The following is a 27,830-nucleotide window of genomic DNA, read 5'->3' on the forward strand; positions in this document are numbered from 1 at the left end:
AAGCTTGTTGAGTCCGTAGCTGGTTCGCGCGTTTATTTTTGTTTGTGCGTGTGTTCGTTCCTTCGTTTGTTTGTTTGTTGTATGTTCGTTCATCTGTTTGTTCTTGATTCGGTTTTTTGTCATTTTATGGATAATTATGAGTCAACAGTTTCACTTAGCATTAGCCATTACATCTTGGTTACCGTTTTATTGATCATCGTCAATAATCATCACATTCATCATTTTCATCGTCCTCATCATCACCACCACATTCATCATTGTCGTCGTCGTCATAATCATTGACAGAGGCCCTGAAAGACGTTAAACCACGAAATTGGGTGTTATCAGATGAATACCTGGAATACCTTCTTCAGGTATCAGCAACTGAGTCGTATGTGTGGAACCCGGATAGCAACTATTTCCTCAAGATCGTCAAACAACTCGTTGAAAGTTTGTGTTGGTGTTTTAATTAACAATTTCTCTGTGTTTTTTTTTTATTTTCGGCCGTTTCTCTCATAACTTTGCAGCTAATAAATAACCAATCACGTCATTCGTTGCAATCGATCAACCAATCGCGTCACTTGTAACAACCCACCAACCAATGAAATTGCAGCCATAAAGGGTAATACACCGTACATCAACGTTGATTGGCGGTTCAATGAATTCTCTAATCCGTCCATGCACTGTTTGGCAAGTACAGCCGTCGAATTATTGAGCCTGCCACTTCCGGGGACTGAAGTAGGGATGTGCATATATAATGTTATTTTAAAGAGGTCAGTAATTTATTTATTTTTTTTTTTTGTTTTTTAAATAAAAAATTTCTTCACTTTTGTCTGTTTTTAATAATTTTAAATTTGATTTTTAATTATTTCAAGATGTATATTTAACTAAATTGGCAGCTACATAAAGATCCCGCGTTCCGAGATCATGTCCTATTTCAATGCCATTGGTCTCATCGTCACCACCCTACCTGTAAGCTGCTAATGACATTTTGTAGTTTTCTTTCTTCATTTATATAGTCATTCTTTCTCTTTCTTCGTTTCTTTCTCTCTTTGTTTTCTTCTCTCTCATTCTGCACCCTCTCTTCTTGCTTCCTGTGTACTACTGACTTCTGGTCTGTCTGTTTGCTTATCTCTTTTACTTTGTCTTTCTCTCATTTTTTCTCTCACTCTCTCTTTCCTTTTTTTATGTTTTTCGTATTTTTCATTCTTTTTCTTTTCATCTTTCTTACTTTCCATTAATAAATTACAATTAGTCAATAGATCAGCAGTGAATATTCTATTGTGAATGTCTTTTCCATATTTAATTGCTATTATTTCGTGGTGGTTGATCGATTTACAAAGTTAAATAATGAAAGTTAATCACCGCTATCTCGCAACCATACACACGCACACACCCGCACAGGAAAGTTACTGGAGTGTCCTGTTCGACGTCATCGTTGACGTCATGAACGTCGAACTTCGCAACTACAGCAGCAGCAGTGGCGATTGTGGCGTCGGCAACAATACGCAACTGAAGAACAACAGGCTTCTCCAGATGTTCAATTTCGTCCCCACTCACCAGGTGGCAGGCGAGACGAGAGTATCTTACGTTTTGGCGATGTGTCACGCCGTCTTTCAACACGCCAGCATCACTCAATTGTACAAGTTGATCGTGTATGTTCTTTCATTTGTTTTTATTTTTCTACCTCTGTGTGTGTGTGCATGTGTGTGTGTGTGTGTGTGTGTGTGTGTGTGTGTGTGTGTGTGTGTGTGTGTGTGTCTGTGCGTGTGTGCCTGGGTGTCTGCGTGGTATGTGAATGAAAGAGTAATGGACTGAATAAATAAATGGTTGAATGAGTGAATAAATGAAAGAGTAAATAAATAGAAGAATTATTGACTAAGCTAATAAAATAAAAAATTTTTTATTGAGAGAGAGAGAGAGTGAGTGAGAGAGAGAGAGAGAGAGAGAGAGAGAGAGAGAGAAATTGAAGCAGCGTTGTCTGCAAGAATAATTATTAAATTAATGAGACTGAATGAACGAATAAACTAACGAATGAGTGTATGATGGACTGAATAAATAAACAAACGAATGAATGAATGAGTGTTTGATGGACTGAATGAACAAATAAACGAGTAGATAAACGAACAAAATATATATATCTCAAAAGTTTCATGAGAGAGAGGTTGAAACCGTTGATGTCGACAGAGGCGCAATACCTCTTTACATGCCACCTGGTCGGTCCATTCCTACAGAGGTTCCATTCTGAGAGGAGCAGATGCATGCTGGAGGTACGTGGTGATCGTGGTGGTGGTGATGTTAATTGGGGTGGTTGAAGATTACTGATGCTGGCGATATCGATGATGAGGATGATGATATTCATAATGAGGATGATGATGTTCATAATGATGAAGATGATTCGAATGATAGTGATGATATATTGATGCTCATGACATTGATGATTAAAATTATGATGATGACAAATGATAACAATAAAGATAACAAATGATATTAACAACAGCTAACAGTCGAATTGTACGAATTGCTGGATAGATTGGACAAATCTGCCGAACATGTGCACCATGCAGATGAAATCTCTGATTTCCTGTTTGTAATTTTAGCCCAGGGATTTTTGACTGGCAATTTTTAGCTTGGATTTTTTTTTAGTTTGAATAGTTATAGCTCGTGGTTGTATCTGTCTATATATTTTTAGTTTTGGGTTTTTTTGGTCTGAGAATTTTTAGTTTGTGGATATTTTGTAGTACAATTGAATGTTTTGATTGATTTTTTTTATATAAGATTATTTTGATTTACGATTTTAATTTGATGTATTTATTATTTAAACTTTGCTTGAGCGTTTATTCGTAGCTTGGTAATTTGTGTATCGTTGTTAACCGTAACTAGGTACCACATAAAATACATGTTCGTTGGAGATGGTGTAAAGTCCGAAGTCGAGAGGATTATCAAAGGTTCGTTTCAATTCAATAAGATTTTTTAAAAATTATGAACATCTTGGAACAAAATGAAACATTTACAATACCGTATAATAACTTTTATTTGGTGATAGTCTTTAATAATAAGTTGACTGTCTCACGCATAAACAGGTCTAAGACCAGCACTTCAACTTAGATTGAAGTTCATATCATACTACAGCAAGGAGGAATCTTCACAGCAGCAGCAACAACAGCAACAACAACTTCAGCAGCAACAGCAGCAGCAACAGCAGCAGCAACAACTTCAGCAGCAACAAATAGTTTTGCAGCAACAACAACAACATTTCCAACAACATCAACAACAACAATCACTACAGCAATTACATCATCAACATTTGCAACAACAACTCCAACAACAACAACAGCAGCAACAGCAACATCATCATTAATAGAAATTAAAAATGTTTAGTCAACATTTTCTTAATATGACGTCTTTACGTTATAATGATCTAGTTTTGAATTTTTATTAATTTGAACTGACTGTGAAAGAGAAATTTGATTGGCCATTGATTTAACTATTGCTTAATAAGTTTGTTTCATTTTTAGTCACCTATATCTGTTATGGGTGACTTTAATGCTCTTAATACCATTGAAATTATCATTTTATGTACTTTAAATTTATATTATCAATCAATCAATCATAGTTTATTTGATCTTCATATAAAGCTTTTTTTAATGTTATGTTGTATATTTCTGTGCTTCATAGTTTTTCCTTAAAAAACATGCTAGATTATTTTACTAAAAGTATTTTAAATGTAAATATTTTTATTTATATGATAGGTTTGATCGGGGTCATGAACAATTTTTCAAGTTATAATGTTGAATAATCGGTGTAGCATCTATGATTTCGTAGTTCTTTGGGTTTTAATTTGTTTACAAACAGTGGTAGCGTGGCGATAATATAGCATGGAAGTGTGCGTTGACTGCATAGACTCAGCTGTTGAGGCAGAGTGTGGGGGCGCGAAGAGGGTTGAACTCTGCAGTTCGCTCATATCTGGGGGTCTCACCCCATCTCTGGGGCTCTTGCTAACTGTCAAAAAGTTGATCAAGATCCCAGTTTTTGTGATGGTCCGGGCCAGGGAGGGCGATTTCAATTATTCCCGATACGAACTGGATTGCATGCTGATCGACGCGAAACTTCTGAAAGATAATGGAGCTGATGGTTTTGTGTTTGGATGTTTGAGACCTGACGGAAGCATCGATGTTGAATGCTGCCAGGAACTGATTGATGTTTGCAAGCCCCACCCACTGACATTCCATCGAGCAATTGACGTAAGTTCAAATCCTGTCAGCAATTTGAAAATTCTCATATCATTGGGGTTTGACAGGGTCTTGACATCCGGTGGTGAATATACTGCTCTTGAAGGTATAATTTGTTGTTTGCTCTTGCATCATATTTTCACATAGTTATGCTTATAATTATATTTACAAATGATTTTACTATGTTTTAATAAAAAATGTTTGATGGGTAACATTTTGTTGAAGGATCTCCAGTTATCAAAGAGATGGTGCAACATTTTGGAAATGAGATCATCGTCGTGCCAGGTGGGGGTGTATCAGAAACAAATCTTCAACGAATACTCGATGAGACAGATGCCAAGGAATTCCATGCTTCAGCCACCAATCTCAAAATCTCATCTATGACCTACACAAACCAATCTGTATCTATGACGTCATCCTCGTACAACAGCCACCATACCAGTGAATATGCAAGGAAGGTTTGTGACAGGAACAGAGTGAAGGCCATGGTGAGAATTTGTAATGGTGGATTGTAAGACAGGCTAACTTTTCAATTTCATTTCTTTCTGACTGCAATTTTATGTTTTGTATTTAACATACAAAATTTCTGTTTCTACATTTTGTCCTGGTATTAATTGAACAGTACCAAGAAGATAAGTGAGTCTTATACCAGGTATTTGTGGATATCATTTTGACAGTTCATGACTAACTGTTGATGTTTTATTAGTGTTACTGGTGTGTTTGTTTGCAATTTGCATATCTACCTTTTGTATTTAGAATAAATAACTTAAAAATGCCAAAATAAATTTCAACATTCTTTTTTATTCTTTTTTAAGTAAACAAAAAGATAAAAATTAAACTCAGTAAGAAAATTTACAAAAATATGAAAATAAAGGTTTGATATATTGCACAAATTTTCAAAAATAAAATGAATAAAAATAAAAAGTATGAATGAATAAAAAGGTAAAATTCAAGACTTTAGTGTTCAGACTTGGAAGCCAGGAAATTTGGCTTCTTTTGGTTTCAAGAGATCAGCTAAGAAATATATGGTTCCGGCCATCCCTGTTAAATTTTAATTGAATTTTTAAAATTATTTTATTATTCCTTTATTTATCTATGTATATGTCTGTCTCTTTGTCTGTTTGGACATCTGTCTATCACATCATAGATTACATAATAAAATATCCATTAAATTAATTTATTCCACGTAAGTCAGTACAAACTGGCAAGGATCACAAATGTAGACATTTATAATTTTTTACCCAACTGAACAAGAAATTTTAGCAAATATTTTAGTTTTATTTGTGAATTTATGTAAACTTGATTAAAAAGTTTATTAGAGCTGATTGGTCGATTTGTTTGTTGAAAATTTATGAGTAGAATTTGATAATTTATGAGTAGAATTGAACTAACCTTCATAGAGTGAGAATGGTCTGTCAGGTGTCCTGGCTCCATGCTTTCCATAATCCAAGCACCATTCTCCAAACTATTTCCAGTTCATATTTTCAATTATTACATTAACAATGAGTTAAGCAGCAATAAAAATAGACAAATTATTTATGTCAGTAAAACGCTGACACATTCAAATAGATATAACAATTAATTAGCTACGTTATCAGAAACAAACAAACTGCAACTGTAACAAATTAAAAAACAAATTCTGCTTACCTTGATGGCTCTGTAGAGGTACTTGGGGTTTTCTGTGGCGTTGTAGAGAGCAAGGAAGCAGTAGGCATTGCCAGCAGTACCATGGCACAAGCCATAACCTTTCTTTAGCAGCCCCCTCTCCCAGGTTGTTTTCCCACACTCTTTTGCTGTCCTCAGGTATACTGGTTCATCAAATATCTATCAAATAATGATTTCAGGATACTACATTTTCCGAAAAACACAGCACAAAGTCATTTGTTGTTAGATGTGACAGTTGTTAGAAATGTGAACCAAGGATAGTTTGTGCTGTACATTTTGATTATTAAATTTTAAATAGGACTGACCTGATGGGCAGAAAGTAGCATGTATATCCAACCAGGTGCTCCATGGCACCACTGGACCAATTTGTCCTCTGATGACTCGAGGGATGATGGAAAGTTGCCTGTAAACAAAGTTTTTTTAAAAAAATATTTAATGTAACGGGGCTAAATATTCGTGATAAGTTTGAGAATGAGGTTGAATGAGAGGCCTAGGTGAGTTCAATACTGTCGCAATTCAGCTCAACTGCAGTAATATTTTTTATTAAAAATCTATAGAATAATACAATTCAACCAGAAATAAGTTAAATCAACCCGTAGGGTATTTCAATGTTATCAAGTAGTCAATGGTTGGCTTGATGAGGTCATTCATGTGCTTCACTATATACGGATCATCTTTTACCTGATTGGTTGGTTGTTTGTTTTTTTTGTTTGTTAAATATTTAAAATAGATTTGAAAAAGAGAGGAAGGGAGAGAGAGAGAGAGAGAGAGTCCAAATTCCAAAAGTACTAACACACAAGAGCATGTATATGATGCCAGATATGCCATGAGCAGCTCCGAGATACCTCTTATTATGCCACTGATACATCAGGGGTGGCTCCCCTCCATCTGCTTGGCCCCTAGACTGTCCACTTCTTAAGATTAGTTTAGTCAGCTGGAAATATTTTGGCAGAGTTTATTCATGAATTGTATAAGTTTTAAACGATCTTCATGTTTTATAGAAAAAATGCAGGCAAATAGATAAAATTTAGAATGTGAAATTAGTTATAAAAACTTTTAATTTAGTGCATACAAAAATTATTTAGGTAATATTTTGTATTCAGTTAGTTAAGAAAGTATTCAAATGAAAAAATATTATAGAATAAAACAAAGGACCTTCATAATCATGGAATCTAAGATGCGCTCATGTCCAAAATGTTTCCTTAGGAAGAGGAGAGCATAGAGGACTCCACTCTTTCCATACAGAATTTCATCAGGCTCATCATAATCTTCATCTATCTTCTCAAACAAATCCATAAACCTATTCAATCAATTCATTGTATTAGTAATCAAATAGGATTTTTATGAATGATTACATGCTGAAAATACATCAAATGAGAGCTGATAAAAATATTTCAGCAATTTAAACATTCATCTATTATTTCTGAGACACAAATGAAAACTCATCTAAAGACCAAATACCAATTAATTACTTTTACAAAAATCTTAGACACCAACTGCAAGACTAAAATATGATGACCCAACAGCCAGTGACTAACTTTTTCAAACACTTTTCAGACTCATCCTGCTTCTTATCAGCTTTGAAGATGATGGCACCGACACAGTAAGGACCAGCATCCCCTGCAATGAATGATGGTGCACGATTCTTTATGTGCTTCATTGTCTTCTTCATTATTTCCACAGATTTTGTAAGAAAAGCCTGCTTGGTCTTCTGATCAACATCGTAATTCTTGTACAGGTGGTAATATAAGTAAGCTACTCCTGAATGTGAATTATAGTGCATTATTCATTTTTAATAAAAAGTAATTAAAAAATTAAAAATTAGGATGTCAAATTGAAATGACATTTATATGTAAATCTAGAAAGATTAAAGTAAAATCAGTTCTTTGCAGTACATTACTTATAACTACAGTGTTTTTGGCATTGTTTAACATGATTATCAAGTTTAATTCTTAACTTTCAAAAAAATTATATAAAATACCAAAAATAAATGAAAATACCAGAAGATCCAGTATAAATAGAAGGATCATTCCAGTCAATATGGTACTCGACTTCCAACACAGCCAGCAAATTTTGGATCTGTTTGCGTATGCGAGCTTCCAAAGATTCATCCAATTTCTTAAAAAAATGTACACAAAATATGGATGAATTAAAGTTTAAATTAATTAAATCCATCACTAACTAAATAAAATAAATTAATTAAAAACTATTCAATGGATTGGATAGGTAAACGTAAAATAAAGGCAGAAATAAATTACAAATAAAATTAATTATTACTAAATAAAATTAAGAATAAGCAGCAAAATTATTTTTAAATTAAAATTACAAATTACCTCTAGACCAAAATTTTTACTGTATAATATAATTATAATATAACAACTAATAAAGTAACTTAAGTTAATCTATTCTAAAAATTCTAAGAAAGACAAGTACTCACCCCGTCAGTATATGATTCGGCAGACGCAGAGCCAGAAGTCCTCAAGAGCCTCGCGGTGCCGGCAGCATGGGCAGAGGGAGACTCTTGGTAATCCGGAAAAGAATTTATAAATTCTCTCGAATATTTCGAAGAACTGGCCATTGAAGACTTCTAAAACAAAAAAAAACGTCAAAAAACAAAATTGTGAAAGAAACAAGATCGGCGTTGAGAAATTCTAAAATTTAAATATTGAAGCCGGTTTCGCTATTTATTTTCGAAAACGAAACTTAATGACGAAATAAATAATTGGACTGACTAACATCCCATTTTTTTTTTTTAATTATTTGCTGCTCTACCACGAAATTTTATTTCGAATAAGCTTGAAAAAACTATCACAAAACAAATAATGATGTAAATTTAGGCACTAATGCTTCAAGAATGTTTACCATCGAGTTAATTATAAAATGACGCAGACGCCAGCAAATCCGTCTTATTCAGATTATTACTCATTCACTTTAGTGGCAAAAATCATAAGAAAATATCAATAGAACAAACATGAACAATGAAACAAATGTTTTTTTACACGTTATTTATATTTAATATCATATATATCCAACAATTTCAATTAAGAAATATGTGCTACATTACGACATATGTGGCGAAACCTTTTGCTTTTTTTGTTTCTTGTCCATGAATTTCATTCAAATTGTAAAAAATTAAGCAATAAGTTGAAGAAAATATAAATAATTCACGGTCAGATTTATTTACAAAGAAGAAATAATCTGCAAACAACAAAAGGTTGGTAAATATACAACAAATGAAAAACTGTTTAAACTAAAACTCAATTATATTTCAAACGCAGGGAACTTGGCATATTTGGGATGCATGACGTTCATTAGGAAGTATATAGTACCTGCCATTCCTTTGGAAAATATAAAAAGTGAATTTAATTGAGAATATATTGAAGCAAATTATGTTAAATCACTAAGACTTTGTTAAAGTCACAATTACCTCTAATCACCCCATCATCTCTTCTCACTCATCAAATAGTGTAACTAACTTCGTTCATCATCAACACTAACAATACGAATATTAAGCAACAAGTTTGGCAAAAACAACAAAACAAAACATCACTAACCTTCAAACAGTGAATAAGGAGTGTCGGCAATTCTACAGCCATGCTTGCCATATTCAAAGATGAACTCTGCAAACTATAAAAATAATTACTGATTTATTTGGCAAGAAATACAATACCAAACAATACAGAATAATATAACACCATACGACACGCTACAATGCACTGCGATACAATACAGTGCAATACAAAACAATACCAAACGATACAATAAAATATACAAACTTTTAGTGCTCTATGGAGATGTTTCTCTTTATTAGTAGCATTGTACAATGCCAAGAAACAAAATGCGTTACCTAGTATGAAAGTAAAAAACTTAATGATAACAATAATAACAGTAATAACAATAATAATGACATTAAAAACAATAACAATAATAATACTAACAATTATAATAATAACAATAATAAATACGACAACAATAATAACGGCAAAAACAATAAAAATAACAATAAATAATAATAACAACAATAAAAACAACCCACCAGCGACGCCATGGCAGATACCGTAGCCCTTCTTGAGCAGACCTCTCTGCCAGACCACGTCCCCACACTCCTCTGCCGCCTGTAAGTACCTGGGACTGCCGAACGACTGAATGATTAGGTGAATGAGTAGGTGATGAAATGAATGAGCGACTGAATGGATGTGTGAATTGGTAGATGAGAAAATGAATGAACAATTGAATGAATGAATGAATGAATAAATGAACAAATGGAAGAATTAAGTAAATGAAAGGCTGAAAACCTTAACAAGCTACAGAAATTCAAAAATGAATGAATGAATAAACGAACGAACGAATGAATTAATTAATTAAATAATTAGTAATTGGGTGAATGAATGCAGAAGCGAACGAATCAACGGGTGAATGAATGAAAGAATGAAGAAATGAACAAACTTTATGAGCAGCTAGAAACATGTAGAGCCATCCAGGTGCGCCGTGACACCAATGCACCAACTCATCAACACTGTTGTCTTCTATGGCGGCTGGATAATTCCCTGATTATGATGATGATGATGGTGATGTTGATGATGTTGATGATGATGTTGATGATGACGATGATGGTGATGATGTTGATGATAATGGATATCACAGTAATAGTTATAGTAGCGACAGTGATGATAAATGCAGGGCTGATGATGATGATGATACCAGAAATAGCGATGATGATGATAGTGATGATGATAATGATTACCAGATGGATACTTGAGAGTCATGAGGTAATCAATGGTCTCCTTTATATCACTGTGCCAATGTAGAGATATCAAATTTCTATCTTTCAACTGTTTGTTGGTTGAAAAAGTAGACGGTCAGTCAACTGGTCAGTACTTTGGCCAGTGAGTGAGTGAGTGAGTCAGTCAGTCAGTTGGTCGTCTAGCCAGTTAGTCAGTCAGTCAATCAGACAGACAGACAATCAATCAATGTATCTATTAATCAATCAATTGATCAATCAATCAATCAAAGAATTATCTATAGCCAATCTATCAACTAATTAAAAAATTATTCAAATAGTTAATGGAGTAGTTGAGTGACAAAATGACAAAAAGTGACGGAACCTTAAGGAGCATGTACAAAATGCCTGTTATGCCATGTGCTGTCCCTGAATAAATTATAATTAATAATTACAATTAACAATTATCAATAATGAATAAGTCATAAATAATAAGTACAATTTTAATTACTTATTGATAGATAGAAAGATGGATAGATGGATAAAAAAGATGGAAAGATAGATAAAGAGATGGATAATTTGGTGAAAGAATGAATAAAGACAGAGAGATGGGATAAAAAAACAAACCCAGATATAGAGTGTTGTACCATTCATACATTAGCGGACATGGGAATTGGTGAGATTTTGCAAACCTGAGTGAGTGAATGTGTGAATGAATGAATGAGTGAATGAATGAATGAATGAAAAAATGAATGAATAAATGAATGAATGAATGAATAAATAAATGAGTGAATGAATGAATGAATAAATGAGTGAATGAATGAATGAATGAATGAATGAATGAATGAATGAGTGAATAAACACATAAATGACTGAGAGAAAGAATAAAGGATTGAGTGAAGATGATAACGATGCGATGCAATGGAGAAGATGATGACGATGATAATAGTGATGATAAAATACTTACATTTTCCCATTTGTGAGTATAACTTCACCTAGCTATATGAGAAAGATTAATTTGATACTACTTATAAAATACATTTTTAAATGGTATAAATATATAAATTACATTTAAATCAAAAAAAAAAACATAAAAATAGAATTAATTTTGAGAAATTAAAAATTTTAAAATTTTGTGATGAACAAGTCAAGTCACATATTGGAAGAAATACAATATACAGTATTTTACAATACAATATTTACAAGATCTACTATTTACAAAACCAGAGTAGAGTTGTAAAATCTTCGAAATTACTAAAAACTCTGAAATTATGGTGAGTTACAATGAGAAATACTAGATACAAAAAAAAATTGAAGTAAGAATCATAAACCTTAGCTAGTAAATTTGTATCAATACTTCCGAATCCAAGGTAACCCTCAACAAACATGAGTGAATACAAATAACCAGCCCTACCGTACAACAATTCGTTGGGGAGATTTGGTTCGTTTAGTGCTTTCTGGCATAGAGATAGGAGGCTGTTGTTGTTTTTTTGTTGTTGTTGTTTTTTTTAATTTTACAAGTTATTAGCAATGTTTTTGCTGTTTTACAGATGTTATTATTTTGTTCATTTTTTCATTTTTCATGTTATTAGCAATGTTTTAGCTGTTTTTCCATAAATTAAAAAAATAGACAAAAATGTTGGACCTTACCCATCCAAGCACTGTTCACTCTTAATGTTAATCCCGGCGTGATGGAACACGACAGTCCCAACCGCCATGGGTCCGGCATTCCCACAAAGGAATGTAACTTCTGATCCGTGCATGTGCTCCAGGGATTTGTTTAAATAACGCGTAGAAGTTTCAAGATAGTCTTGTTTTCGTTTTTCATCGTTCGTTAGTTTTTCATAGGCCTCGAAGTACAGTAATGCTAGACCTTTAAATGGTGCATTTGATATATATATATATATATACATTTTTTATACATATATAACGCATGTATATATATATATATATATATATATATATATATGTACATAATATAAATATATATGTAAGTATATAATGTATGAATATATGTATATATATATATATATATATATATATATATATATATATAAAGACACATTTAAGACTGGTATTACCAGCAGATCCTGTATATACAGAGAAATCATTCCACTGGGGCTTGTAGTTGTTCTCAAGATCAGATAGCAATTCATTGGCCTTTTTCTTTAAAGAATCTTTTATTTGCTGTCTCAATATTGACTTTAATTTGAACATTATATTTAGTTTAATATTTTAATATTAACTAAATAAATTATATTAAATTATATTTCTTATCTATAAACGAGAAAACAAAATCTAATTTAATGTCTATTTTGGCTTCAGTAATTGGTTTAAATGACATGTATGCATGCATATACAAAATGAACATTTTACAAAAATGGAAAACACAGAGACACAAGATGACAAGATTCAAATTAATGATACCATGTAAAATTATAAATATATAAAATAAATCAAAAATTGAAATGACACTAAAATCAATCAATCACTCAATTTATAAAGCGCATGAATTTTGCAAACAGATGGTTCTTGAGATCCACTCTGAACTTAGTAAGTGATGGAGAAAAAGTTGGAGAAGGAGAAAGATGTTAGAGAGTTTCAGAGAAAAAACACCAGTGAAAACAATAAAATAAATGAATAAATTTCTTTTTTAAAACATCGAATGAAAATAAATATAAAATTACTTTAAAGTTTATAAATAAATAATATTAAATGAAAAATAAAATCAACTTCGCTGACTGACATGTTCAGATGAATCAAGTAACTGTGAGGTGGATGAAGCAGAGCCATCATCACAATAATCTGAAAACTTATTGACAAAATGCCTGTGTGCCATTTTTTTATTTGTTAATATATTTGTTCTTTTTGTTTGTTATAAATTTGTATTAATTTATTGTCGTTTGCTCATTTAATTCACTATTTATTCACGAACAAATTAAACGAGAAAGAACAATCCCTCTTACAAATTATTATCTTGAAACAGTTCACTTTTAAAAACAGAAAAAGCATAAAAAACTTATTTTCAAAAAATTAACAACTTTTCTTCTTACTCGTGCCTTATCCTTTCAGGACATTGACGACCATCGACCTCCACAAAACCCGATCTTTAACACTTTGTAGTAGTTGATATGTGGTGATATTCAGCAGGTGACACAAGGACTTCACGATCTCTTTTCCCTGCAATCTTTCCAGTGGCTGTTAGATTTTCCATTCTTTCCTTCTACGCGATGTGATCAAAACACTTTAACTGCCACATTGTTTTTTAGGCAATGCAATAAATATTGACTTGAATAGATCTTCAGGAATTTCGCCGCTGTTATAAATCTCAAAAATCTCATTTATAACCACCTTTACTAATCCATAATCCATAAAAAATAATTCATAATCATATAGTATGTAGAATATAACTAATCCCATAAGAGAATGTTTGGGGCTGAATGTATCCTTATTCTTTTTTTTAATATGTTACGTTATAGTAGCTTGAATCGCGCATATACTTGTTTTGGAAATTAAGTGATACACATGGATACATAAATCTGGTTTGTTACAAACTACCAGCTTAATTCACTCTATCGGCGCCACAAGTTTGATGAAAATTTAGCTTTTTCTTTTTCAGAGTGTTGGTTGGTGTTTGTATTTTTTGTCAGCAAGATTTTGCAACCTGAGTTTAAAAATTTTGAGTTTGATTTTGTTGTTCATTACTGAGTTTGGTGTCGTGTTCGAGGGATTTTTCGCTGTTTGGACGGCTGGAGTGTTACCTGCGTTGTCTTTCATCAGCATCGTCGTCATCAGCACCATCATAATAATTAAATGCACTTTCTAAACCGAAAAATAATTGCATCATGTCACGTCAATTTCCTTTCCACAAATGATTGCAAACCAACATCGCAAATAAATGAAGGAACCAACCACACAGCATAATTTAGACACGTATCAACGTAAAAATTATTTTCATTCATTTCTGAATGTACTATACTTGATTGAATAAATTAATGTTAATTAATGCTAAAAGCTCAATTAAAAATGTATTATAAATATATATTTATTTCTGTATAATTATAAACTTTGTGTATATCTTTCTATATGTTTGCTTAATATTGCTGTATTTTTTGAAAAATAATTTTTGAAAATTTCAAAAAATATTTTTCATCAGTAAATTTTAAGTACTTTCGTATTTCTCAAATAATTTCTACAACTAGTATAGTAGATATATGGTATAGTAAATTTCTACAACATATATATATATATACGTTGTTAATACTGCCACTTCTCTTATTACCGCTTAATACCGCTACTATAGTTAGCGTTAAAACTGGTAGTACTATTACTAGACGACATTATTTTTACTACTACTGTTGGTGCTGCTTCTACTATATTTTATACTTAATTCTGAAGTTACTATATACATACATACAACGGCGTTAACGGGACCACTACTGCCTCATTACTACAGCTAAGGTTACTACTACTACCATTACAACAAATAAGATTAGTACTACTATCACTACTGCTACTTTGTTTGATTAGTAGCACTGCTGTAACGTTTATTGAATTGTCTTTGTCATCAATATGAATATTCGGAAGTTTATGGATGTTATATTCATCGTCACCAATGCCATGTTCATCAGCATTGTGGCTCTTATAATTAACGACGACAACAGTTTCAACACTACTCCTGTTCAAAACATTACCCTACAAATGTTTGCGGACAAAGAAATTGTCAACGTCTTACCGAGTGTTATTAATCTCAGTCAAGACGGAAATAATAATTTCACCATAAAATTTACAATTGGTAAAGGATTTCTACAAAATAATACAAAATTTAACCAATATCTCGACAAAATTCCTCAAAATTTCACAGCCGATGATGGTAACCTCCACTACAACGGCAGCGGGAATAACACTCTGCCTCCATCATCATCCATAACAACGCCCACAAAATACAACTTCCCAATCTTCATCACAAACAATATAATCGGAGTTTCAGGATTTTTCACTAACCTTTTCGTCATCGTCGTCATTTTTATGCACAAACCAATGCACAAACAGTTGATGAGTTACTACATTTTTGCTCAGAGCTTCATTGACGCACTGGTGGCTATCTCTTTGACTGGTACTACCCTCATTACAAATGATGGAAGTTGGATCCTGGTCCGGGGTAGATTTTGGGACGAGTTTGTTTGCAGGATTTGGTGTTCCAGAATGCCGTTGTGGAGTAGTTTGGTCTCTTCTATTTATGTTACTCTGGCTATTACTGTGGAGAGGTGAGGATGGTGATAAAGATGCTGATGACGATATTAAAGTCGGTGATCATATTTATTAAAGGTACATAGCCATTGTCCATCCTGTCTTTCATAGAAACAAGTTCTCTCAATCAAGAAAAATGACGATTGTTGTTATTGGTCAGTTTAATAATGCATGAATGGGTCGATAAATAAACAATATAACGTCACTAATTATTCACTTGATTAATTAATTAATTAATTAATTAATTAATCAGTCAATCGGTCATTCATTTAGTCAGTCGACCACCAATTCACTAATACACTCGCTCAACTGTTATTCATTCAATAAACCAATCAAATATTTCTTACAGGCATATCATTCCTTATAGGACCGATATTCACAATCGGTTATTTCATACCGACAGGCGAGGTCCTGAGTGACGGGAGATGTACCATGTTTTCTAACTGGAGTAGCGAATCGGCTAGAGTCGTATTCGGTAATCGTTTTATTTATTTAACCCATTCATTGTTTTTTTTTCATTTTTAAACAATGAAAAATATATAAATATTAATTAAGATATAATGACTTGTTTCAATAAAAATATACTAACACATGTGAACTATTCATCCGTACTAGCAAGCAAGCAACGTACGCAAACATACGCACACATACGCACTCGAATACACATAAATACACAGGATACATCAATTTGATTGTGGAATACTTTTTTCCATTGGTTCTCTCGGTTTACCTCTATTCAAGAATCGCTTTATCTTTGCACAAAAAAATTAAAGTTATTCCTTCTATAATAATAAATAATAATAATAACTGTCAAAATGATGAAAGTAGTTTGAGTAAAAATACTACTAATACCAAAGCTAGTACAGTTGATAACGCTGATGCTACTACTTCAAGGACAACTACTACAAGTACGACAACAACTACTACTACTACCACAACTACTACTACTAGTGATAATGATAATAATAGCAGTAATAAACATATCATCGACAATTGCAATAACAGCAAGTCATCGTCGTCGAGTGCCTACAGAGCTAGAGATAACGTATTGAAAACATCCTTGTCTATAACGATGAGCTTCATAGCATGCTGGACATTCAATCAATTATACTTCTTATTTTACAATCTGAAGATCATTTTCTTCGACTTTGATAATTTTTTTTATCATCTCTCGGTCCTGATGGCGTTCTCGAATTGCTGTGTTAATCCCGTCATATATCTGGTCAAATACGAACAGTTTCAGAAGGCTTTGAGGGCCTTGTTTTGTAAGAAAAACTGATGATGGCGATGATGATGAGAATGATGCTGATGGTATTGATGATAGGTTATGTTGATGATTGTAATAATAATAAAGCTGGCCGCAGCTGTCAAATTAATAAAATTTAAATTATTATATGTTAGTATATTTCGCTATTTATATGATTTTTACTGACTTTTAAAACAAGTACTGCCTTTCGGCTCCCTCACCCCTCTAGATTCGCCATTGATGATTAATATATCCGTGATTTAACATTTTATTTCCTACGTAAGAATAATAGTATTCTTGATCAAATTTCCAAAAGTATGTTATCGTTTAGTAAATTATTATCTCAAGTTGTTGTAACTAGAATAAAAATGAAACAATATTGATCATATCTGGACTTAATTTGCTCTCTATTAGCAATATTAATACTATTTTGTTTCCACTGAATAACAATTTCATATTGGGAGGTACCCTACTCGCAAAATAAAACTTTATCTTAGGCTGTAGGCATCGCGTAACAGTCAGACGTCGTCGTCCTGCCTAAACATGACTATGACTTGTTAAGGCTAATGTTATACATTGACAAATCATAGTCGTGTTTATGCCATAGTATGGTTTCCATCGTCTTCTAGCCTAATTGTAAATAGGTCCATGTACATGTAATTAAGTTATACTGTAAAACGTTATTTATGGCTATGTGTTTGAAGTCAACGTTCACCAGAAACCGTTCGCGTCGAATAATCATCAGCAATAAGTATTAATTTATCATCTTATACTATTTGAATATTATATTATAATGGATGACTTTTTATATTTTACATGAAAAATGTATAAAGTCAAAGCAGCTTTTTTTGCTTCAGAGACAGCTTCTAATGGGATGAATGCAATAAAGCTATTTCAGTCTAAAATTCTATAATTAATATCTAAATTGTAATACAAAATTCAAATTTTTTTATCAGTTTTTACAAAGTTCAAATGATAAATAGACATCAATAACTAAATGTAATAGTATGGGTTTTAACCAGCTACTAGACATTGAGCTATAGTCGTATTTATAGAATATATTCTATATCTATGGCTATAATATAGTTACTATACATCTGAACAAACAAAATTCGTCGACATTCTAGAGTTAACTTTTAAAATCAAAATAATAATAAGAACTCTCATGACTGTGTTGACGGTTGGAAAGAACAATGGATACTTTTCCGCCTAATCAAATGGCCCCCACAACAACCACCCAATCCGTCATTCCGAACAACAACACGTCAACGACAACAGCAGTGGATCTCGCGTGGGATTACAACACTGGAGACGACACGTCGCCATTGTTGAGAAGGGCTGCAGCTCGTATCAATCAGTTGGTTTAGCTACTAAACTTTAGTAAAGTTTAGTAGTAATTTAGTTTTACTTTTAGTAGTTTAGTTTTAGTTGGCCATTTGTTGATTGTGTTTTATTGCTACCAATTTTTTTAAATCAGTGATGTTAGTTAATAAATAGACGTATTTTTTATGATAATTTAGTATCCAATAGCTGATAGCACATTACAATTACTTACATACATCTTACATACATTATTACATTATAATAGGTTATATATATACATACTTAGTTATGTAATAAATATAATTTATAATACTAATGCCAACATGTGCATGATAATAGTTGGCTTAGCATAGTAAGCGGTTATCTTTTTGCATTTGAATCCAGGAGTTGAGACACTGAACTTTACTTACTTTACTTTACCATCACAATAGCCACTTTTATATATGTGATATATATGCAGAAATACGCATAACACCCCAGACAACAACAACATGACATCCCAAACAGGTCAGAGCAACAGAAATGCACAATGACAAGAAGGCAAGTTCAGTATCTGATACACAGTGTCCACGAGATATCCCAGATACTATCAAATGAACTGTACAGGTGTGACCACACTGACATCAATAACAGCAACAACACTAATGACGTCAACACTATTAACAACAACAACAACAACATTACTGGATCAAATGCTGCATATGGTTGTAGTTTAATATCCAACTCGTCAGGAGGCTCGTGCTCTCAATTTAAGAAGAGATGCTCACTTTTCAATTACTTGATTGAATATTCGGTTCTTATTATGTTCATCTTACAGGTCTGTCTTCTTGATATTTTTTTCTACATATAATATATACAATACATATGTATTTATTTTCAAAAACTGCACGTGATAATATGATAAGAAGGATGATAATATTTCTTATGATCAGATTACAGCCACAGTCGTTGATTCATTCATAGATCTTCATCTTTACCCTCATGTAAGATTATCATCAATTTCAACGACGATGATGATGAATGATGATGGTGGTTGTGATGGTGATGAAGATTATTGTGATGATGATGATGGTGGTATAGTAATTGGGATGAATGATTATGATGATGTGGCATTCATTCATTCATTCATTCATTCATTCATTCATTTATTCATTCATTCATTCAGGTGCCTTACACCTCATGTACCTCTGTGATCATCTGCATTGTGTTGCTTTTTATGCACTACTGTTAGTAATCCATCATCATCGTCATCATCATCATTGCTACAACCATCATTATCATCATGTTATCACCAATGTTATTATTATTATTGATTATTATTATAGTTATTATTATTAAATAGGATTTTATAATTATTTCATTATTAATATTTGGTATTTGGAGTTAGAAAATAAAAGGATGTTCCCATTATTATTATAACTATTCTACAGTAAGATTGCTGAAATTTTATATGGATCTGAAGCGTGTACACTTGTATACGCTCTGTACCTCCTGCTTTGTTACTGTTGTCATCTTCGCTTCTCTATACACAACTATACAACAATTACAGGTTATTTTTATTATTATTTTATATTATTATTATTATATATATATATATTATTAAAATTTTATAAATTATTTACATTTATTTTGTTTACACTCTTATATATTATTAATAATTTTTGATTAATTTCATTTTGATTTCATCTTTTTGGTCAATAAAATATTGTTCTAATATTATTATTATTTTGTTGTATTATTTTTATTTTTTGTAGTTATTATTAAACTAATATTGTTACTGTAACATTTTTATATATTATTATTGATGTTATTATTTTCCCACTTAGGTAATATTTATTTCTTATTGTAAGTAAATTTTTTTATTATAATAATTTATGTAATTTATTCGTTTTATTATGCTGTAATGTTTTATCATACAGGGGAATGATTCTCAATATTTTATTGGGAGGTACCTTGTAAATTTCCATTCTTCCATCAGTGTTATAACTCTCACTTGTTAGTGTGTACGTGTGTTTGTGAGTGTGCGTGTGTGTGCATACGTGTGTGTGTGTGTGTGTATGTGTGTGAAGATTACCATTACAATGATATATATTCATGCAAGGAAATTGATTTAAAAACTTTGTGTTGAAAAATTATGTAATGCCAAATCAAAAAATCAACGTTATTTTTGCGCCAATCTAAATTTGGCTATCAAATTAGAATTTTATTTAATTAAAGTTGATTAATTGATTAATAAAACAAAATTATGTTATTAATTCCCTCCCCCCTTTAATTATAATATATTAATTAAATCATTTCAAAGATTATGGACAGTTAGATTGTTCACGTTGGCCTATTCAAGTTATACTTACAATTGAAGTTTGTTCATTTATTCATTCATTTATTCGTCCAGTCAGTCATTCATATATTAATTAATTAATACATTCATTCACTTTTCAACTAACCAACCAACCATTCAAACGATCAACCAACCAACAAATCAACCAACCAATAAACCATTCAAATGACCAACCAACAAACCAATCAACTAACCATTCATTCAAACAACCAACCAACCCACCAACAAACCAACCAAACAACCAATGCTAGATGTTAGTTTCCTACATATACACGATCCTGATCGCATCGACTGTCATCGTTAACGTCTTTGCTTCCCATACATCCAGACCTACATTCCACGACAACATTAACATTAACAACAACAACAACGATAATAATAATAATAACAACAACAACAACATCTTTGATGTCCCACAACAAACAAATTTATTGGGTGACGTTGGCGATAGTGACAGCTTTATATTCAACACAACTGGAATCTACGGCTCTTTTGATAACTCCGCTTCCGCTTACAATGCTAATGAGAACAATATACAAAATCCTAATTTGATTACATTTAATACTAATGATGATGTCTGATTGGTTTATTTTGGTTCATTTATTCATTCATTCATTCATTCATTCGTTCATTCATTCACTTGTTCACACATTAATTCGATGCACGATTGATTGAAAAATTGATTGATTGATTCATTCATTCTTTCATCCATCCAACTGCTGTTTGTGGTTTTTTGATTATTTGATTGACATGTTTATAAACATCATCGTCAGTGTAACGGTTTTTATTTATATTAGCTTCACTGATGTGATTGCTACAAAATTGTATCGTTAATTGTCGTTTTGGATGTTTTTTTTGTTTTTTTTTTATAATTAAATCGAAATTAATAATTAAATTTATGATTGTTTATATAGTTTAATTGTTTATTTTACTTATTTAATAACGTTTGTAAATGCGTGTTTGTTAACTTGATGACGAACTTCTTTTCCTCACACATTTATATTTTATTAATTACACACACGACACACACATTTGGTGAATGCTGGTAAAAGACCATAATTACTGCATTCATACATTTATATATACTCGAACTCTCATCCCCAATTAATTTGTCAAGATAAAACTTTAAACAAGGGTTTAAAGGTTATTTGCTTAGGTTCAGAGATTAATTAATTAATTTGTTTAATTGGTGGTGTAATCATCTCAACTAACGAATCACTTTGTGTCTTGGTCGGGGTTTTGTTTATTTTTTTAAGCACATTAACACATACACACACGCACACACAAAAAACACACGCAGTTCTATATACTATACATTCATATATATATATATTTATATTTCTATATATATATATATATTTCTATATGCATATACACGTACTACAGATGTATATATCACATTGCTTGTTTATATATCTGATTTACGTTAATAAGATGTAAATATCCTTGCGTTTATATATGCCTTATAATTACAATTTATAGACTATTTACTCTGAGTATCTATGCCTTATTTTTATTTTTATCAATTAAAGTTGATTTCATTTTTATAAATTTTTAATTTATATTGTGCTCGTGTTTTGTACATTTTTTATTAATTTAAATTGTATTTAAATTTTACAGTTTATTTTTTCTAATTGGCGTTTACCTTTCCTATCATTTTTTGTCATTGCCGTTTGTTTGTGTGTTACGTGTGTGTGTGTGTTGGTGTGTGTGTGTGTGGATTCCTTAATAACTAAAGTTTTCTATTTTGAGTTTTATACGTAAAGCGTTTTTGAATAATAGAAAAAATACTATTTTCAATGTTTTTATGATTATTTGGCGATCTTAAAATTAATTTCTCAACGTTTTTAATTATTTAATATTAATTAATTAATTTGTTGATTAATTATTATTTATACTCATTATTATTAACTTAACTATAAAATTAATTTATTTATAGTATAAATAATTTAAAATTATTTTTGTCTATAAACATTTGCTCTTATGGCAAAAGAACCCTTTCAAAATTGCTCATTCATGAATTGTGCCATCGTATGTAAATTAATCCATTTATATTATATTATTTATATACTAATAATAATATGCTATTTATAATATAAATATATTTTTTGTTGTTTTATTTATTTATATACTTATCCCTTGAATTAAGACTAGATATCGTACATAATGGCAATAATTTGATGCTAATTTTTGTAATGTAATAATTATATGACAATACCATGACTAGGTTTTGGCTTTTATTTTGTCATTGTTACTAACATTAATTAGATGTATCTTTGTTATGGTAACGGGAAGTTTTGTAAGAAAGGTTCTCAAGTTAATGGTATAAACTAGTTAAAGCCATCATATATGGAATTGATTTTAACATTAAACGTTATTATAGTTAATTTGTTGTTTATGTTAACGAGATTAACAAAGAATATGTCCTTATAATTTATATATATATATATATATATATATATATATATATATATATATATATATATGGGTGGACGTACAAGCTCGTTTGTATATATATATATATTCGATTAAGACTGCCAGAAATGCAGTTATTGATGAAAATAACAGTATGTTCGGCGTCTGAGTAAGTTAGCTAGCTTTCGAAAAATTAAACAGGAAACTAACACAGAACATGCTGTAATTTTTATCAACAATTGCATATATATATATATATATATATATATATATATATATATATATATATATATATATATATACATAGCACCCCAAAATAAACGTAAGCTACTAATGCAAAAATAAGAAAAATGAATAAAAGGATAACAATCGTTGAATAAATGAATAAAAATAATTAGAATTAAATACATTAATAATTAAAAATTAATGATGAAATGAAACAGAATATGACAAACCTCTGATTTACAGCCATTCACTAACTGTTTACACAACATACAATGAAATAAATATATCTATTTACATAGGAAATTTTTGAAATTTCTCTCTCTTTTTTTCTCTCGCACAAACACAAACAACACATACACACGCACGCAAGCACACGCATATATATATTTTTATTTTATTTTGAAAGACAACAAAATAATAAATTTTAATGTTATAGAGATACGATTACGACAATAATATGATACACAATATATTTAAATACCGTTTTTGATTTACTAATACAATACCACCAAACATTTATGTATTATGTATAACATATTTACGTTTGTGTATACATACACGGTACATGTATGTATAAATATAAGCATGTGAGAATAATAGATACAACTATTTAAGCTTTGGTGTGTTGTGTCTTTCTATCTGGCCCACATGAGTTAACTTTAGTAGTAAATGGCGCTGCATCATTCCTGATTGGTGGACTAAAATCATCATCTTCTTCCTCGTCGTTATCATCCCCCCCATCATCACCATCATCCTGACGTCTTCGGACCCTCATCAACTCACTCTCTTCATCATTTTCGTCCTCCTCGTCAATCACTATCTCTCTCAGCTGCTTCCTTGCGTTTTTCCTTTTATATTTTTTCTTTTTGCTCTTCTTCACGCAACTGGAATTGTTGCCTATATCGTTGCTGATGTTGTTGTTGTCAGTCGCACCATCGTCCGGGTCGTCGTCATCATCGTTGTTGTTGTTGGTGGTTTTGTTGTTGAGGAGATGGTTTTCGATGTGAGGTGTTGGGTTGATTGTTGACGTCAGCACATCTACCAGAGTGTACCGACGATTTTTTGACAGCCGACCAAACAGGCGGCACTTACCTGTTATACGAATGTTTTTAACCTTCATCATTCAATATTTATGTAATACTCTTTACAATTTTTTTCCCATGTATTTCACAGAGGTATCAAACTACAAGCATACAAACTAAGTATATATACGACCGACACATCACCTATGGGTTATATGTGATTAAGTAAGCATATCTAGCAAAGAATCTATGCTTGAACAAATAAAATATTTCATCTGTTCAGGTAAATATAACTTTGAAGCTTTTTTTTACAGAATGAAGTTTTCAATTATTTTTCAAATAAATTTACAAAAACGCCAGTTTTATCTTGAAAAACACCTAAAATTATTAGAAAAAAATTAACAAAGCATACAAAAAAACCAACCTGATCTGGTAAACTTGATGACCAATGTGGCAATAACCAGCAATAAGATAGGAACAATAAGCAGGGAGGCAATGACAATAGAAGCATTCAGATCTGAAACATCAAACGCATTCACATCTAGAACTCGATGTTGCTTGACCTCTGACCTTTCAATGACCAGTCCTGTAGAGGAGGTGACCGCAATGTTAGTACGATATTCAACATTCAATGATGGTTGACTGGAAAAGGAAGGTACTAATGATGGCAATCTTGTCTGCGTGGCAGTAGTTGGTTTGACTTCTGCCAAAGTAAAAAAAAATTCAAATTTTTAATGATATAACAAAGATATCTAAAAAATCGTACATTAAAAAATGAGATACAGTATCATGAAAATATACCCATTGTGCTACTCTTACTTTCAGAAACTGTGGAAATCAAAGTATTTCTTAGACCTTTTTTAGGAGAAGCAACTTCAGCAGGCTTAGGAAATTTTTCTGAATATTTTTTTTAATAAGAACTTTACAAACCTCTCCCGGCTTTCATTTCATTTTACAAAAATAATAGTAATTCAATTACTGATAATAATAATGATAATGTAAAAAGTTGACAAAATAAAATCGACATTATCAAAAATTATAAATATCTGGACAAACAACTGGACATCTAATAACCATCTAAGGTGTTACTGCCATTAGAATGACCACCCCCATGACCGCCATTGTGAACACTAAGCAAAGATTTCACTGAAAAATTCCTGGTCACAAATTTAGGATTCCTCAGTCTCTTCTTGTTAGCAGCAAAACCATTGAACTCCACGTAATCACCAGCACCTTCATCATCGTTATCACTGGTAACATCATCCCCAACATCAATGTTATCGAGGATGTTAGCATTATTATCTTTTACATTGCTAGACCTACTGTTGGAAGAATACTGATAGAGATCTGGATAGGTGAATATGTTGGAAGGAGGGTAATGATGGAAAGAATTCTTTCGATTCTGGTACCTTGGTAGAACCCCTGGGTCGAAAAATATTTCTTTTTTATATTTTTTATTTTCTATAATAAAATTTCGATTTGGACATAATTTCACACTCATAGTTTTGTTCAATTAAAACAAATATTGAAGTTAGTTAATATGAAAAATTTAAAAAAAATACAAAAATAAATAACATTATATACAAAAAACCATATAAACATCACAAAGAAACGAGCATATCAGATGAATGAAAATCAACAAATACTTCTGCTGTCAAAACTGGAATACCAATCTCCATCATCATTCCTGCTTCTAACATCATCCCCACCATCATAATAATAATTATCATTTATCGGCTTCTTTGTTTTGAAATTTGTAAAATGTCTTGGTCTTCCATACAAATATTTAATGTCATTATCACGAGTGTAAATGTTGTCATCACTGTTTAACAATGCTGCCTTCAATGGGTGTTTCAATTTCTATGGGGTTTTCCATTATGTGAAAAAAAAGTTTAGTAAGAATGTAAATTCAGATTATTGAAATATCAGAGCTCTATCAATATCAACACCTATTAAAATAAAAGTTCTAAATTTGGAATAAATTAATTTTCTTTTACTAAAAAAATTGATAGATTTTCTGTTGTAATAGATTTAAATTAGCAAACTTATAACAATGTGAAGTTATTTTAAATAATAAATGTTCTACAAATATAAAAAAAATTAAATAAAATAAATTAAGAACAAAAAACAAACAACAAATGAGAAGATAATACATGCACAAAATTCGAATAAAAATACATAACTCAAACAAAAGATAACAATGAACAATCAGGCACGTTTAATACAAACCAAATGAAAGATATCAAACACAATTGGCTCTGCAAAGTAAAAATTGTATAAAGAAGCTGAAATGAGAATCAAACAAGTATTGAATTAAAATAGTAGAAAATAAAACATACAACTAGCATGTTTTATTTATAACTATCAATGAACATTATTTGCATATTTAGTTAGTATCATTCAAATTTACTTGGCCAAAATGAGAAGCATTCATTTTTGAGTTTTCATCTTTCGTAAATTTCTCATCCCTGAAATTGTCAACAGTTTAAAATTAAATTTTATTTTATTTTCACAAGAACAAGATTTCTTTACAACATACATCTTAATGTAATGCTGACTGATAAATGTTTTTTTTCACCTTTACATAGGTAGCTTAATAAAAAATGTGGGATTGATAAAGCAGTATTAAACATAGCCAGTGCCAATTAAACACCTATTCAATATGATGAAACAGTTTGCTATGTATAAATAAAATATAAACATCAACAGCCATCTGATGAACAGTTCAAAAACATTTGAAGAAGCAGCAATATCTGTTCAAATGACTTTTTGTCAGTCATGCTGACATTTGCTCATCTTGGTCTTAGGCTAGCGCTTCTCAACTCAGGTTAAGTAAGGCCTAACTAGATTTTTTAATATATTTATTTTACATAAATAAACAATAATGAAATAGGTGTTTATACATTTATATTATAATTAACTTGTAATAAGAAAAGCTGTATGGTATGTTACATGGCCTAATCAGATGAATGGCATTTGGGTTAATTCAAATTAAAGTTTTGTTGAACAAAACCCCAAGACTTTAATTAACTACTTAACACTTCTTAAGACTAAAACTTATTTTTGAACCAGGACATTCCTTGTTTATTTGCAGTAGAGGAGGTTAACTGTCTTGTCAGTGTGTTAGCTAATAAAAGTAATAGATGGCGGATAATTTAAATTTAATTTTTTTGACTAGCAACTCGACCACTAACTAGAATCTGAGAGTATATTTTTTTATATTGAAATTTTAATTAAAAAAATAAAATTCAAAAGGGAACAACCAATCAATAATATTAAAAATTTATTTCTAAAAATGTAGGTCACTTGTCAATCTCTTACCTATTATTTAAATCTGTTGATGTGTTGTAAGCGTGATAAGTTAAAATTAGTGAAAGAATAGGAAGAATCAGACCGCTGCCAACGACACACATGT

The 27,830-nt window shown here is 31.2% G+C and overlaps 7 protein-coding genes across 7 annotated transcripts in view; 4 read left to right on the forward strand and 3 right to left on the reverse strand.

Moving 5' to 3' along the window:
- HELRODRAFT_93768 (hypothetical protein) overlaps positions 1-3,688 on the forward strand; it is a 14,906-nt gene extending 11,218 nt beyond the window's left edge. The window contains exons 27-35 of the mRNA XM_009016932.1: positions 1-22; positions 286-429; positions 593-752; positions 879-951; positions 1,384-1,634; positions 2,129-2,249; positions 2,480-2,565; positions 2,863-2,927; positions 3,063-3,688. The exon at positions 1-22 is cut by the window's left edge and continues 77 nt beyond it. Of these exons, the coding sequence (XP_009015180.1) occupies positions 1-22; positions 286-429; positions 593-752; positions 879-951; positions 1,384-1,634; positions 2,129-2,249; positions 2,480-2,565; positions 2,863-2,927; positions 3,063-3,340 (1,200 nt within the window). The 3' untranslated portion in view covers positions 3,341-3,688. The remainder of the gene's footprint in view (positions 23-285; positions 430-592; positions 753-878; positions 952-1,383; positions 1,635-2,128; positions 2,250-2,479; positions 2,566-2,862; positions 2,928-3,062) is intronic.
- Positions 3,689-3,857: 169 nt separating this feature from the next.
- On the forward strand, positions 3,858-4,726 carry HELRODRAFT_159889 (hypothetical protein; the record flags this gene model as incomplete). The annotated part of the gene is made up of 2 exons (XM_009016933.1): positions 3,858-4,317; positions 4,437-4,726. 2 exons carry the CDS (start codon positions 3,858-3,860, stop codon positions 4,724-4,726), a joined length of 750 nt encoding a protein of 249 aa, XP_009015181.1.
- Positions 4,727-5,023: 297 nt separating this feature from the next.
- On the reverse strand, positions 5,024-8,543 carry HELRODRAFT_184893 (hypothetical protein). The gene is given in 11 exon segments (XM_009016934.1): positions 5,024-5,122; positions 5,134-5,252; positions 5,604-5,676; positions 5,859-6,035; positions 6,182-6,279; positions 6,470-6,557; positions 6,670-6,810; positions 7,032-7,176; positions 7,415-7,637; positions 7,877-7,994; positions 8,314-8,543. 10 exon segments carry the CDS (start codon positions 8,452-8,454, stop codon positions 5,176-5,178), a joined length of 1,281 nt encoding a protein of 426 aa, XP_009015182.1. The 5' UTR covers positions 8,455-8,543; the 3' UTR covers positions 5,024-5,122; positions 5,134-5,175.
- A 247-nt stretch (positions 8,544-8,790) lies between these two features.
- Positions 8,791-13,810, reverse strand: HELRODRAFT_188186 (hypothetical protein; the record flags this gene model as incomplete). The annotated part of the gene is made up of 14 exons (XM_009016935.1): positions 8,791-9,214; positions 9,431-9,503; positions 9,653-9,723; positions 9,913-10,018; positions 10,323-10,423; positions 10,621-10,708; positions 10,982-11,025; positions 11,224-11,288; positions 11,564-11,595; positions 11,928-12,072; positions 12,247-12,469; positions 12,678-12,798; positions 13,343-13,424; positions 13,713-13,810. The coding sequence occupies 14 exons, from the start codon at positions 13,808-13,810 to the stop codon at positions 9,138-9,140; spliced, it is 1,326 nt and encodes a 441-aa protein (XP_009015183.1). The 3' UTR covers positions 8,791-9,137.
- Positions 13,811-15,168: 1,358 nt separating this feature from the next.
- Positions 15,169-17,125, forward strand: HELRODRAFT_159892 (hypothetical protein; the record flags this gene model as incomplete). Its single annotated transcript, XM_009016936.1, has 3 exons — positions 15,169-15,863; positions 16,196-16,254; positions 16,524-17,125. 3 exons carry the CDS (start codon positions 15,169-15,171, stop codon positions 17,123-17,125), a joined length of 1,356 nt encoding a protein of 451 aa, XP_009015184.1.
- A 1,184-nt stretch (positions 17,126-18,309) lies between these two features.
- Positions 18,310-21,334, forward strand: HELRODRAFT_159893 (hypothetical protein; the record flags this gene model as incomplete). The annotated part of the gene is made up of 6 exons (XM_009016937.1): positions 18,310-18,449; positions 18,923-19,232; positions 19,581-19,641; positions 19,846-19,964; positions 20,335-20,363; positions 21,082-21,334. The coding sequence occupies 6 exons, from the start codon at positions 18,310-18,312 to the stop codon at positions 21,332-21,334; spliced, it is 912 nt and encodes a 303-aa protein (XP_009015185.1).
- Positions 21,335-23,132: 1,798 nt separating this feature from the next.
- HELRODRAFT_188187 (hypothetical protein) lies at positions 23,133-27,828 on the reverse strand (the record flags this gene model as incomplete). Its single annotated transcript, XM_009016938.1, has 9 exons — positions 23,133-23,290; positions 23,370-23,411; positions 23,456-24,485; positions 24,840-25,118; positions 25,235-25,312; positions 25,490-25,837; positions 26,062-26,275; positions 26,826-26,883; positions 27,737-27,828. The coding sequence occupies 7 exons, from the start codon at positions 27,826-27,828 to the stop codon at positions 24,004-24,006; spliced, it is 1,551 nt and encodes a 516-aa protein (XP_009015186.1). The 3' UTR covers positions 23,133-23,290; positions 23,370-23,411; positions 23,456-24,003.
- Between the last annotated feature and the right edge of the window lie 2 nt (positions 27,829-27,830).

Source organism: Helobdella robusta (genome assembly GCF_000326865.2).
Source record: "Helobdella robusta unplaced genomic scaffold HELROscaffold_2, whole genome shotgun sequence".
In the NCBI taxonomy this organism is placed as follows: domain Eukaryota; kingdom Metazoa; phylum Annelida; class Clitellata; order Rhynchobdellida; family Glossiphoniidae; genus Helobdella; species Helobdella robusta.

Coding starts and splice junctions, on each gene's coding strand:
- HELRODRAFT_184893 (XM_009016934.1), bottom strand. CDS start 8,454: ATGGCCAGTTCTTCGAAATATTCGAGAGAATTTATAAATTCTTTTCCG. Junction 7,177..7,414: donor TCTGAAAAGTGTTTGAAAAA/GTTAGTCACTGG, acceptor TTGATTGAATAG/GTTTATGGATTTGTTTGAGA. Junction 5,677..5,858: donor ACCTCTACAGAGCCATCAAG/GTAAGCAGAATT, acceptor AACTGGAAATAG/TTTGGAGAATGGTGCTTGGA.